Source organism: Puntigrus tetrazona, chromosome 25 (genome assembly GCF_018831695.1).
Source record: "Puntigrus tetrazona isolate hp1 chromosome 25, ASM1883169v1, whole genome shotgun sequence".
Lineage (NCBI taxonomy): Eukaryota > Metazoa > Chordata > Actinopteri > Cypriniformes > Cyprinidae > Puntigrus > Puntigrus tetrazona.
Genome location: NC_056723.1, coordinates 7,912,420 through 7,925,972, shown reverse-complemented (window position 1 = coordinate 7,925,972; position 13,553 = coordinate 7,912,420). Strand labels below are relative to the sequence as shown.

At 41.0% G+C, this 13,553-nt stretch overlaps 2 protein-coding genes across 14 annotated transcripts in view; one reads left to right on the top strand and one right to left on the bottom strand.

Annotated features, from left to right (window-relative positions):
• The window catches only part of mical2b (microtubule associated monooxygenase, calponin and LIM domain containing 2b), a 41,629-nt gene extending 38,290 nt beyond the window's left edge, over window positions 1-3,339 (bottom strand). For 11 of the 12 annotated variants that reach the window (XM_043228003.1, XM_043228005.1, XM_043228006.1 and 8 more), the window contains exon 1: window positions 2,325-2,496. The gene's annotated coding sequence lies outside the window, so the exon portion shown is untranslated. Of the gene's footprint in view, window positions 1-2,324; window positions 2,497-3,246 lie in introns of those variants that run through there. The other variant, XM_043228004.1, reaches the window with a different exon arrangement.
• Window positions 3,340-4,284: 945 nt separating this feature from the next.
• Window positions 4,285-12,619, top strand: dkk3b (dickkopf WNT signaling pathway inhibitor 3b). Of its 2 annotated transcripts, XM_043227356.1 has the most exons (7): window positions 4,285-4,545; window positions 4,999-5,124; window positions 5,220-5,300; window positions 10,460-10,552; window positions 11,412-11,556; window positions 12,037-12,187; window positions 12,366-12,619. In XM_043227356.1, the coding sequence occupies exons 1-7, from the start codon at window positions 4,360-4,362 to the stop codon at window positions 12,421-12,423; spliced, it is 840 nt and encodes a 279-aa protein (XP_043083291.1). In that variant the 5' UTR covers window positions 4,285-4,359; the 3' UTR covers window positions 12,424-12,619. The 2 variants fall into 2 exon arrangements, with proteins under 2 accessions (XP_043083291.1, XP_043083292.1); XM_043227357.1 differs by lacking the exon at window positions 10,460-10,552.
• Window positions 12,620-13,553: the final 934 nt, after the last annotated feature.

Sequence of the window (13,553 nt, the reverse complement as noted above, 5' to 3'; positions counted from 1 at the left end):
GAAACAGAATCCAACAGAAGAATGTATGGAAGTCCACAAAAAAAAAAGCTTCTGAGCGCGTCATATTGTGATATATACCACCCACAAGAAACATATGAGAGGATCACGGCAGTCCAGAAGGAATGGACTGGTTGTGTTATTTTGAGAGATGGACTCTGCAGTGCAGCATATAAACTTTCAGCATTCACATCTGTGGATAACTGGAGTCAAGCCATCTTTACCTGAACTTTCACTGAGAGTCACATTAAAATAATAATACAAAAATAGTAGTAATATCAAAATAATGGGAATAAGCTAAAAGGCTCAGAAAAGCTTTGACTGCATTTGTCTTGGCCCTTTTATCTATCATTTCCTCTGTCTGCCTAATGAACTTCTGTGCAGCTTCATATTTCACAGTTTAACTTTAGATCTCACAACAGTGACTTTATTGAGGATATATGTACCTTTTCCACACTTTTAACGTTGCTTCTGAGAACTGCAACTTTATTTTTTACAATTTCAACTCTCTTATATTTGTAACTTCATTATATATCACAATTCTATTATTTTATTTCTCAGATTTGCTTCTTTAGCTTTCAAAACCTGCGACTTTCACTCAATCGCAATTTGCAACTTTTTTGTAAAATTGCGACTGTATTCCTTATTAACTCAACTATTGTCTTCATTTGTAAGTGACTTTGGATGAAATGATCAACTAAATGACTACTTGTAAATGTACAGTATTTCTCATAACTACAATTACACCTTTGTTACATTCATAACTAGACAGTGAGAAATAATCCCTTAATTGCAACCTTTTCTCAAAATTGAGACTTGATCACAACTATAACTCTCTCTCAATTGCAATTTTATGGCACAAGTGCAACCTTATTTCTGACAGTTGTGACTTAATTTCTCTTATTTGCTTCATCTCTCACAATTGCGACTCAATTTGCAACTTTAGTTCTCAAAACCGTTTATTCCTCAATGATCATATTTGCACCCCCCAGGAAACCCCACCCCACCCCACCCCACCTTCTCTTCTTTATTTCAAACACTTTCAAATTCGTAACTTCATTTCTTCATTATTTATGCATTCTCTCACTTGCCACATTTGTATCTTCATTTCTCACAGTAACATCTCTGCGCATCTGTCCTCATGCCTGTGGTGAAGCTGTGGTCAATTGATTAGAAATCTACTTTAAAAGAGAAATACACTAGAGCTGTGCCATTGCCGTCTTTCTCCGCACTCAGAACGGCCCTATTCCAGAAGGAGCAGATTGTGTAACACTATCATTTTGCCCTATAGGCAGCAGAAGGACAACATAAGCTCTCATAAACAACTAGATAATCTTCAACAGAAACTACACAGATCAAAAAAAAGCTAACACTTCACGCTGCATTTCACACATTGCATTAGGAAAGCCCGCATAAAAAAACCTATTAGATATGTTAGGATACAGACATGCAGATGACAAAATAAGAACAAATACTGTGCAAGTACCGCATGTGTTCATTACCAAATAAACCGAGCACACAAATAAAGAAGAAACACCTGCAAGCAAACGAGACACAGTGGAAGCCAGTCCGAGCCGGAGAAATTCACACTAACAATGAGTAATCCTGGACAACAGGGAGAATAAAATACTTCAGTCTGACCAAAACTATTCATATTACATAACACCGGATATAGGAAACCTTCACAAGAGACACCATCACCGCTGGAAAAAACGCTTAACATTTAAAACATCTTACTCAGCATCTTCACACCTGTGAACTGTTTACCTGAGAACAGGCCTAACAAGGGACCAAAACTGGTCTCTTAGAGACTTTCCTGGAAATTCTGTGTTTTGGAGCAGGCTTGTAGGCCATGCTGGACCAGCAACACATAGGGTAGATTTCCCAAAACTGAATGCTGTCACTTTAGCCAATGACTATATTAGACAACAGATAATATTGCAAAAAAAAAAAAAAAAAAAAAAAACACGCTTTAGCGCTGTATGCAATTATCTAACAGATAAACTACAAACCAAACCCAGACAGCTGACCGGCACTCCAAAGGCTGAAGTAAATTATTTACAAGTCTTTTGAAACTAACCTGACTAAGATGTAATCAAACACCCGATTGGAAATCCAGTACAAAACTTGCCATAATTTATTTAATTCATTACCGTAACAAGAATACCGATCCTATGTAGTAGTTTTAATATCACGGTGTTGTTTTCTTATGTACGGCAACGGCGTATTCTGTCAACGCAGCGCGTGCCCAATATAGCGCGTCACTTTAAGTTTCCCAGCAGCTCGCGCACTGACACGCGCTCAAACGAAGTGATCAGCAAACTTACTTTTTCCGCGGTAATGTGACTTTCGGCTTCAGCGACAGCCGCAGAATCTGCCTGACAGCGCTCGATGTTATCCGTACAGCGTGTCTGAGCTCTAACGCGTGCGCCTGTCACACGCAAACGCTTGTATCTTACGACTCCATCCACTCGCTTGTTGATATCAGCGGCGCTCGCGACTCACTGACTCTTTATGCACTTTATAATTAGAGGCGGCGCTTCCCAAGACGCCCAATGGGAAGTTCAGATAAACTTGGAAGGTGAATCCCACTCTTGAACTTTTTTTTCGCTGTAGTCGGTATTTCACTTCATTCTCTGGACAGTCGGTTTCCGTGGCTTGATCTTAGGAAAGCTGTCATGTAAAAATGCTTTAAAAATACAATTTTGTGTCGCGAAATACTATGTTGTAGAGGTCCAGCCAAACGAATTATGCATGCAAAATATTTCATTAGTAGTTTACGGTTAAATTGCCACATTTCATTCATATTGCAAACTAATTTTATGACCATTGCACAACAAAACTCTGCATGCATGTTTAGAATATTGCCCCGTTTGCACAGACATGCATAAATTTGGCCCCTGTGGCTATTTGTTTCTCTCACTCACACACACACACACACACACACACACACACACGCGCGCGCACAAACACAAACACGCATACATTGCATCTCGTTTTACTGCCCTGTACCAGCTGTCCTAGACGCCTCGTGTTCCCAGCACCTGTTCTCTCTCCTTTAACATTCACTCCACCAGTTTTACCAAATTCACAGAAAACACACAATCAGACGTGTGTCTTCCTTAAACCAGATATGTTTTTCCTTATTTTGATATTATTTTATTTATACAGGCAATATGCTACCATAATAGAGGAAAAAGCCGAGTCTCGATCGATTTGTTGAGCTCAGAGCATGCGTTTTTATCTTACCTACAACAGAGGAAAATGTATGCTGGCGCGAGGAGCGGGTTTAATCAAACACACGCTGGCAGGTGTTTCATTAGAGCAAGCGTTGAATGAATGGTGGTGAACGAGATGTTGTGCTCTGTCGCCATCTGCTGGATTAATAAGGAATGTGAACACTATTCACAATAAAAAGGCAAAGTGCAACGAGATTTTCTCGATTCTATATGAAACAGACTCGTGTAAAGAAGCCATTAATATATATTTGGACGGACAACACACAGCTGTCACCAGTAAAAAAACAACAACTAGCACTACAATTTACACATGTGTATAAATATTATACATAATTACGCAATTATAGAATGTTATAGATAATTATAGATATTTCCTACAGTTTTTATATGGCACATACAATGTATTGTTATTATTACTGAATTGCAAATATTTAAGTTAATAATAATAATAATAATAATAATAATAATAATAATAATAATAATAGCCTTATACACTCATCAATGCTGCATTTATTTGTTAAAAATGCAATTAAAAAGTATATTATTACAAAAACAAATATTCAAAATAAATACATATTTTAAATTTATTTAATCATGCAATGCAAAGCTGAATTTTCTGCATTATTAATCCAGATTCGGTGTCAATGTTCTTCAATGCATAGCTACATCAATAATGGATCCTATTATTCTCAATATTAAAAACTTTTTTCCATCTTCTTCTTTACTTCATCATGTGACAAGGAAGACCGGCGGCTGAAAATTCAGCTTTTCCAGGGATAAATTACATTAAAAAAAAAAAAAAAAAATATATATATTATATATATATATATATATATATATATATATATATATATATATATATATATATATATATATATATATATATATATATATATATATAGTGTTTGTGTCGAGGTAGCATGCTTTTGTACGGTTTACTTGTCAGTCTTATGTTTGAAGGGCTGCGCTGTTGCTTTAATAATTGAGTCATCAGATGCAATAGTGGGAGCCAAAAACCTTTTCCGGTCTTTTTTTTTCCTCACAAGTTTCCAAATAAACCACGTCCCAGGCACAGACAGGGTCTGTGATTCCCGACAGGGGTGACTCGCCTAAGCACTAAACGATGCTGAAATTTGTGATAATATCCCTTTCCGTGGGCTTTGTGGTGGGCAGCTCACTTCAAAGAGGTCTGGACATCACCCTGGACGAGCATGTGGCGCAGGGACAAACTACTTTAAACGAGATGTTCAAGGAAGTGGAAAAACTTATGGAGGACACGCAGCAAAAACTAGAGGAGGCTGTCCACCAGGTATGACTAGAGAAAAATAAATCTGAGTACATTAACATTTGAGTTTTGTTGTGGCATGGTCCCCTCGCGCAGGAGGATTGTCGCTGACCGATTCGTGAAGGAATTGTTCTTTTGAGTCGAATCTGTTCACTGAATCTTTTTTTTCTTTAAAAACTGGTTCACTAAACCTCGAACGAATACGAACCGAATCAACAAGATTAGCTTAATAGCAAATTTAGTTAAAAGTGCAAAATGTAAATGTTTATTTGAGTGTTTTTTCTTATGTATTTCATTTTGTATGACTCCAGTTGCTACAACAAACGGAGCTTAATTACGATTTTAAACTGATGTTTTTTTTTTTTAAGAACTGGTTCAAAGAATTGATTCGCCAATTTTTTTTCTATTACTCCCGAATCAGCAATGTCAAATAAAATTACAATCAAAGCATATTAATGTTAATCTTATTCGAATCAGATGGAGAATGAGTCTTCAAAGTCGCTGCTAAATGGACGCGACTTTCCTGCCAGTTTTCACAATGAAACTACAACAGAGATCAAGGTTGGAAATCGGACTGTTCATCTGATAGAGAGAATCGACAAGGTATTTCTTGCCTTTATTCTTTCTGATTAGCGCATGACTGAATCGCTGTGCATGTAGCCTTAGTGTTTCTGTATATTGATTTGCTTTTTCTCTAGGAAACGGATAATAAGACCGGAAAGACTCATTTCTCCAGAACTCTCGTTCAGAACACCGAAAGGTGGAACGAAGTGGATCACGTGAGTCCGTTTCTCATCCATAGCTTTAATATTTCCTATAACTTTAAATAGTTGTAAACTATCTGACGCACAACCTATGTAAGTAAACGGTGTCCTGCTGCATTGGTCACTCTCTGGCCAGTGAGTTTTTCATCACCCAGACAACCTGAGGTAAGAAAGCAGAGTGGATTTGTTAAAACCAACAATGATTTTCCACTTCAGCAGCCATCAAACTATTCGCTGCTCGCCTGGAAAACATGTGGCATGTCATTAGAGACTTTACCAAACATGCTTAATTCTTATAAACCGTTTGATAAAGTAGTTGAGGGACAGATGGTCCGGATCAGTCCTCTTTCCGCTTGTGTTGCACTGTTGCTGTGGTTACCACTAAAATACAAGCTTTTATTTCTCACAGGGCCAAATAAAAGTGTGCTCTACAGGAATTAATCTTTTAAATGCTGGAGCAGTCAGCGTAAACACGTTGTGTCTTAGTTTTCGATATTTTAAATCTCACTCCTATTAAAGAGCAATAACAATTTTTAACAGCTTTTGGTTTTAATAAATGGTATCTGTTCTAGAGTAAAACGTATAAATATTGCACGCATGTATGTATCTTTGTGCATTTCTTTAACAATTTAACAGACGGCGGTGTCATGTGGCTCTGGCATCGGGACAGTAATATATGGTGAAATTAGAACAGCTGGAAAGAATGCATGGAAAGTGGTGCACGGGGAACGTGTGGTGGAGAGCTTGTGCCATGAGGCAGCACTTAGTGGTTTACTCTCGTTTTGCACAGTGGCAAATCTGAGCTCACAGTTAAAAGATAACCGTTTATTGTGAGGGATGATGATGATATAACAAGCCCCTCATTATATCAAAATATATACCAGATGTGAGCGATCAATACATCGTTCCATGTATCCAATATAAAATCTATTAATAAATACAAATATTTGTGTGTGTGTATATGTAATTTATACAATTATAATATATTAAATATAAAGTAATATTTTTACATGTGCTACTGTCACGAATGAACGGTCTGAGGCGTGCGGATCCATGTGCAGGCTTTTATTAAACGAAGGCATGGTCATAACAGGCAGGCGTCGAACAGGGCTAACAGATGTATAGGAGGCGAGGCAATAACAAAATCCAGAGACAGGCGGAGGTCAGGTCAGGCGGCAAACGATCAGAGAATCAGAATACAGACAGGGTCAAAACCAGAAACAATAATCCACGAACGATATAACTACAATACAACAGGCGAAACAATGCAACCTGCAGTTGGTGGCTTGCTGCAGTATTTATAGTCCAGGAAGAGGAAGTTAACGCAGAGGAGTGGATGCAGATCACCCAGAGGTCAGGGCTCCCTCTGCTGGCTTGGTGACATAGCCCCCCTCCTAGGAGCGACTCCTGGCGCTCCACAAAACAAAACATAACTGTGAGCTTGGGAGGGGTTCCGGGAGGAGTCAGCAAACTGAGACCAGGGAGGAAGAGACGGTGGGAGGAGCCAGGGTGAAGACGGGAGGAGTCCGGAGCGGGAGGCGATCCAGAACCCAGCCATGATGGTCAGTGGTGGAGCCGACGGAGGAGGAGCCATGGAGAGGTAACGGTCATCAACCCCATGGAGCCGACCGGCGGCGGCGGAGCAGGTGGTCGGGGAGACTGAGGCGGAGAGCCGAAGAGCCAGGGTGACACAGCGGCGCTGGAGGTCCTAGGCAATACCGCAGGCTTCGGCGACTGATGCGGAGACGGGGAATGAGAAGGACGCGGCGGAGCCAGAGCGACAGAGGACTGAGGTGGAGCCGGGGGAAGGGAGGAGCCTGACAGAGCCGGAGGAATGGAGGGACGAGGCGAAGCTGGAGGAGTGGAATCCTGAGGCGATGGATGGTCGACGACCAACCAAGGCGTAGCCGGAGAGACGATGGAGCCTGGTGAAGCTGGTGGAATGACAGAGCACGGTAGAGAGGAGGGAGCTAGGAGCCTAAGGGAAGCCGGCGGGTCTACAAGCCGAGGTGGAGTCTGGGACTCGGAGGCGGGACGGTGAAGCGAGGGATCCTTCACCCACGGTGGCGATGGAGACTGGCAGACCCGTGGCGAGCTCCAGGTGGAGGGTGGAGGATGAGTGCAGGGGCTGCTGGGATCCATTGTTGGCGACGTGTAGCAAGGGTGGGAGGGTGGGAGCACTGGAGGCTTTGCACGAGGCGCGGGCACTGGAGGCTTTGCACGAGGCGCGGGCACTGGAGGCTTTGCACGCAGGCGCGGGCACTGGAGGCTTTGCACGGCGGCGCGGCACTGGAGGCTTTGCACGAGGCGCGGGCACTGGAGGCTTTGCACGCAGGCGCGGGCACTGGAGGCTTTGCACGAGGCGCGGGCACTGGAGGCTTTGCACGCAGGCGCGGGCACTGGAGGCTTTGCACGCAGGCGCGGGCACTGGAGGCTTTGCACGCAGGCGCGGGCACTGGAGGCTTTGCACGAGGCGCGGCACTGGAGGCTTTGCACGCAGGCGCGGGCACTGGAGGCTTTGCACGAGGCGCGGGCACTGGAGGCTTTGCACGAGGCGCGGGCACTGGAGGCTTTGCTGGGCAGGCGGCAGCCATCTTGGGAAGCGGCGCTGGGCAGGCGGCGGCCATCTTGGGAAGCGGCGCTGGGCAGGCGGCGCCATCTTGGGAAGCGGCTCTGGGCAGGTGGCATCCATCTTGGGAAGCGGCTCTGGGAAGGCGGCCATCTTGGGCAGCGGCTCGGGGAAGGCGGCCATCTTGGGCAGCGGCTTGGGGAAGCGGCCATCTTGGGCAGCGGCAGGGGGAAGGCGGCCATCTTGGGCAGCGGCTCTGGGAAGAAGGCGGCCATCTTGGGCAGCGGCTCTGGGAAGAAGGCGGCCATCTTGGGCAGCGGCTCTGGGAAGAAGGCGGCCATCTTGGGCGGCGGCTCGGGAAGAAAGCGGCCATCTTGGGCAGCGCTTGGGGGGAAGGCAGCCATTACTGGATTTGATGCTGTATCCTTTTCCTCCTCAACACCCAACGTGAAAGCTGACCCCACAGTCACTAAACCAAACTCAATAAACTGAGCAAGCGACTCACGTGGACCCTCGCGAACAAGTTTAGATTTGAGCGGCTGATGTACTCCCTCATGATACAACTCAATCAATAAACAGTCCGGTATGTCAGAGAGGTAAGCCATGTCCAAAAACTCTTGAGTATAATCCTCAATCGATCGGGTACCTTGCTTGAGGGCCAATAAACGTCTAGCGAGGGTCCTACCTGGCCATGGATCAGGTGAAAAGCCGCTGGATCCTGGTGCGAGGTTGCATTCTGTCACGAATGAACGGTCTGAGGCGTGCGGATCCATGTGCAGGCTTTTATTAAACGAAGGCATGGTCATAACAGGCAGGCGTCGAACAGGGCTAACAGATGTATAGGAGGCGAGGCAATAACAAAATCCAGAGACAGGCGGAGGTCAGGTCAGGCGGCAAACGATCAGAGAATCAGAATACAGACAGGGTCAAAACCAGAAACAATAATCCACGAACGATATAACTACAATACAACAGGCGAAACAATGCAACCTGCAGTTGAGTGGCTTGCTGCAGTATTTATAGTCCAGGAACAGGAAGTTAACGCAGAGGGAGTGGATGCAGATCACCCAGAGGTCAGGGCTCCCTCTGCTGGCTTGGTGACAGCTACACACACATGTAAAACCAAACAAAATTTGGTTTAGTGATATTTACATGGGCAACATACATATACATATATATTTGATTTTCTTTGTTTTAAATATTCATTATTATTACATAAATGTAAATACATGTTAATTGTTTTAGTTATTAATTTTAATAACATTATTTGATTATTAATTACATATTAAACCTAATAATAATTGTCATATTTTTAATTTAATTTAAAATATAGAATTTTATAACAACAATATATATATATATATATATATATATATATATATATATATATATATATATATATATATATATATATATATATATATAATGTATATGTTTTAATCATTTATCTGTTTTAATCTTTTCAATTATTACTTAATTATTACCATTCTGTATTGTCTCCCAGAAGAACTTGGACCTGAACCTCCAGTTCAAGAAAGTAGCTTGTTTTTTTTTACGTGAGGAATTGATGAGAGCTTTTTGGTGTGACTCACTCACATTAGTCTAGACTCTAGACGCTGTGACTCTGGGGGGAAGGGTATGGCTCTGGCTTTGATGTTGACTGCTAAGTGGTAGGTTGCTGTTCCAGGTCTCACAGTATTTCTGCACCTCCACTTCGGTAAATGTGGAATTAATTATGACACGGATGATGATGTCATCAGGCACTAATAAAGGACTCCTGTTTGTCCATATTGAACCAGACCAGTTTGAGACTATTCTCTGTTCTTCTTCATCCAGTTTGTTTGTAAATGTTTTCAGCCCAGTGGAAATGTTCAAAATATTACGTCTCATTTCCCGTATTTTCCTTAGACTATAAGGTTAAGTCACAATATTTCCATCATATCGAGTTCGAGAGTCTCTGTCAAAGTACAAGCACACAATTGAATGTTTTGGATAAAATATTATTAAATGCACTCATATCAGGAAGTGTAGCAGAGACGGATGTTCCTGGCAACACGAATGTGGTTTTCAGTTAATGGTAGGTGGGCGTTTCTTCAAGTCCCCAACTGAATTACAAAACACCTCGTTGGAATTTCCTGACCTAAAGTCAAAACTTACCGTTGCAATATACTTTTTATTTGAGAAACCCAACAGCACTGTCTCTAAACTACAGTTAAAAGGCAAAGCTGTAGGTTGCTCGAAGAAAACGTTCCCCCAAAATATATAAAAAGGGATGTACTCACCTTCATGTCATTCCAAACCTCCAAGACTGGCTTTCTTCTGTGGAACACAATAGAAGACGTTTAGCAGAATGTGAACACTGCTCTTTTCCGTGCAGTGAAAGTGAATGGTGACCAGAAGATGGGCTCTAGTACTGTCTGCCACTGTCAGGGAATCTGAAGTTGTCTTTTGGGAATTTGTTACTGTCATTGCATGGAGTTATGATGTCATAACCTGAAGCAGCAGAGTTTGTTGTATTAATAGGGGTCTTTGGGGTGTTTGCTCAGCTGTAACTGTGACAGTGTTTCTGTAATATTTAATAGCAGTTTCATTCTTGTTCACTCAGGAGTGTATGATTGATGAGGACTGTGGGGACAACAGCTTCTGCCTGTATGAGATCATCACCTCCAAATGTGTCCCATGCCAGACGACTAATATGGTCTGTGCTTTGATCTGTCTGTCTATCTATGTCTATCTATCTATTTATCTATCTATCTAACTCTGTCTTTGTCTGTCTGTGTCTGTCTAGCTATCTATTTCTGTGTGTATGTCTATCTATCTATCTATCTATCTATCTATCTTAATCTGTCTTGTCTGTCTATCTACTTGTCTATTTATTGTTCTATCATTTGATCGTTATACCTGTCTCTTTGTAAATGATGGTGAATTGTAAATATACGTCACATATATACAAAGCTTAATTTATCAGAAATGTATTATGCATGTTTCTTTTCGTTTCAAGTTTAAGGCGCGTTTTACGATACAAATCAATGCCAAAGCAGCTTTACAGGAAATTAAGTTTCAACAATATGTTCATATGTTGTAGGAACTTAATATATTTAAATTATTACAAAATGTGTTAATTTTGTATTTTGTCTGAGGGCTGCCACCGTCTCTTCTCAGGTGTTCGGTTCCTTTCCTTTAAGGTTTGGATCCAGCTTGTAAAATGCCTAGTTACCACAGGATGTTAATCCCATGGCAGAAACACAGAAACAAATAGACATAAATAGCATACTGTAGCTAAGCGAAAAATATTTGTTCGACCTAAGCTAAAGAGTAATAAGAGAGCGTGCGTGTGAATCCCAAACGTTATTAGGAAAGCTGTTTTAAAGTTTGGGGGCAAAATGTGAAAAATGTAATGTATTTCTCTTATTGGCAAGACATATCAGCATCATTTTTCACGCTGGGCCGAAGCAATATTTTCTTTTAAAGCCATTACCGTAAATTCCTGTTCTGCTTCTTGAATATAATATTTCTTTTTTTTTGCTAAATTCCTGTTCTGCTTCTTGAACTGACAGGAGTGCTCAAAGGACGTGGAGTGTTGTGGAGATCAGCTGTGTGTGTGGGGCGTTTGTGCTCAGAACAGAACCAAAGGACAGTCAGGAACCATCTGCCAGTACCAGAGCGACTGCAGTCCTCAGCACTGCTGCGCCTTTCACAAAGGTTCTGCATTTCACACTCAGAACAATTCAGTTTTCCTGATGGATTTTCATGTTTTGAAAACTATAAATAAAATGCATTTTAAAAGCAGCAAAAACAAGTGAAGGCATACGTTAACTAAAAGAAAAGTCGTAATAAAAATAACCCATGGGACAAAAAAGTAAAACCATATTACATATCAATACGCAGCTGGTTATATAGTAAAACATCTGAAAAATACCCCATTTCCCTGGGCCTCTCAGAATATTTCCCCTCAAAGCACTACATAATTGTTTCCTTGCTCACTGGGTTCCTCAGCTTTCTTACTGTTGCCAAATATGCATTAATCACACACAAGATACAAACCAACAACATTTGTGATACACTTCCCGAGGTCTGGAGTCCATCTCATCTTAATCTCCTCCTTTCCGCTGTTCATTTCTCTTTAGCCACTTTGTCCGCCACCATCTTTCTTTTAATATTCCTGTTTTTTTTTGTCTCCAGCCCTGCTTTTCCCCGTGTGCCGCCCCAAGCCACAGGAAGGCCAGGGCTGCCAGAGTCACCCCAATCAGCTGATGGATCTGTTACTGTGGGACGAGGAGGGGCCGCAGGAGCACTGCCCCTGCGCTACAGGCCTGCACTGCCAGCCCCTCAAGTGAGAAGATTTCAGCAGTTTTCATTATTATAAATGTATTTCGTAGAGGGCTTCTTTGCAGAGAGAACAAATCAATGCACATATGTATTTTTAATACTTGATATATTTAAATGTATATTAAAAAGCTTTTTTTAGAGACCATTAAAGACTCAAATGTATCTGTTGTTTTATGTTACAGGAATAAATCGGTGTGTGTAGATGACAGGAATGCTTCAGGTGAAGGAGATGCAGACTGATCATTTCTACTGAAACTGAATTTTCATCAATATTGGAATCTGTAATTTTTTTCTCCATTTGTGACATTAAAGTGCCTTCTTTCTCGTCCTAATTTATAACTTTTTTTGTGTAATTTGTTGATGAACGATGACAGTGTACTGAACACGCGGATATAGCTGGGCATTATATTCCTTACAAATAAATATGATTTCTGGACATTTGTCAGTTTTAAATTTGTTTTGAAAAGCAAACGTTTAAAAGCAAACCATTTCATTGAAAAGTAAATCGCAAATAAAGTAGAAAAAAATATTGAAATGTGAACAGCAGATGGCAGTGCTGTGTTGTGGCCTTTTTCCCCACCTCACACAAACAAATCTGTCAGGGTGAATTTTTTACAGTACAGTAACTTTACAGTAATTTATGAAATATTAAAAATGCTTTATCATTTAAAAAAAAAACCCTGAAAGATATGGTGTTGCTTAGAACAAAATTGTACTACCTTTAAGTATAAAACAACCAGCCAATTATGACAAACAAATCAAGTTCACATAGTTTATTCTTTATTTCTTTTGGTTCACAAACGAAAGGCACCCATTGATTTTTAAACCTCCACTGACATTTTAATGTGGCAATTACAATTCTCTCAGAAAACAGACAGCTTAACATTGCGGGGAACCGTTCACTTATTTCTTGACAGTTACAGGATATTTAATGAAAATGTATATAAAAAAGCAGACAAAACAAAGAAAGGGAAATAATCTACATGTGTCCCATCGAGATCTGACTTCAGCTTGATTTTAAGGAAGAAAACATTAATATTGTTATAAAATACTGTGGGAACTGCAACATGAGGTGACCCGAGACACACACACACACACACACACACACACACACACACACACACACAAAGAAACCCAATGAAACTTAATACCCATCACAAAGATAATCCGACCAATATAGAGAGGAAACGCTATGATTTTTAATTTTACCCTATTTTGGGATTTTAAAAAATACTCTTAATGAGACCCTAAATACACAAAACTCGTTTTCAAAACCACTATTCCATTCAAACTCCCACATAAAAATATGGATCATCGTAGAAGCGCTAAAATGAAGGCAAGGATTTTTTTAATTTTTTTTTTGTTAATAG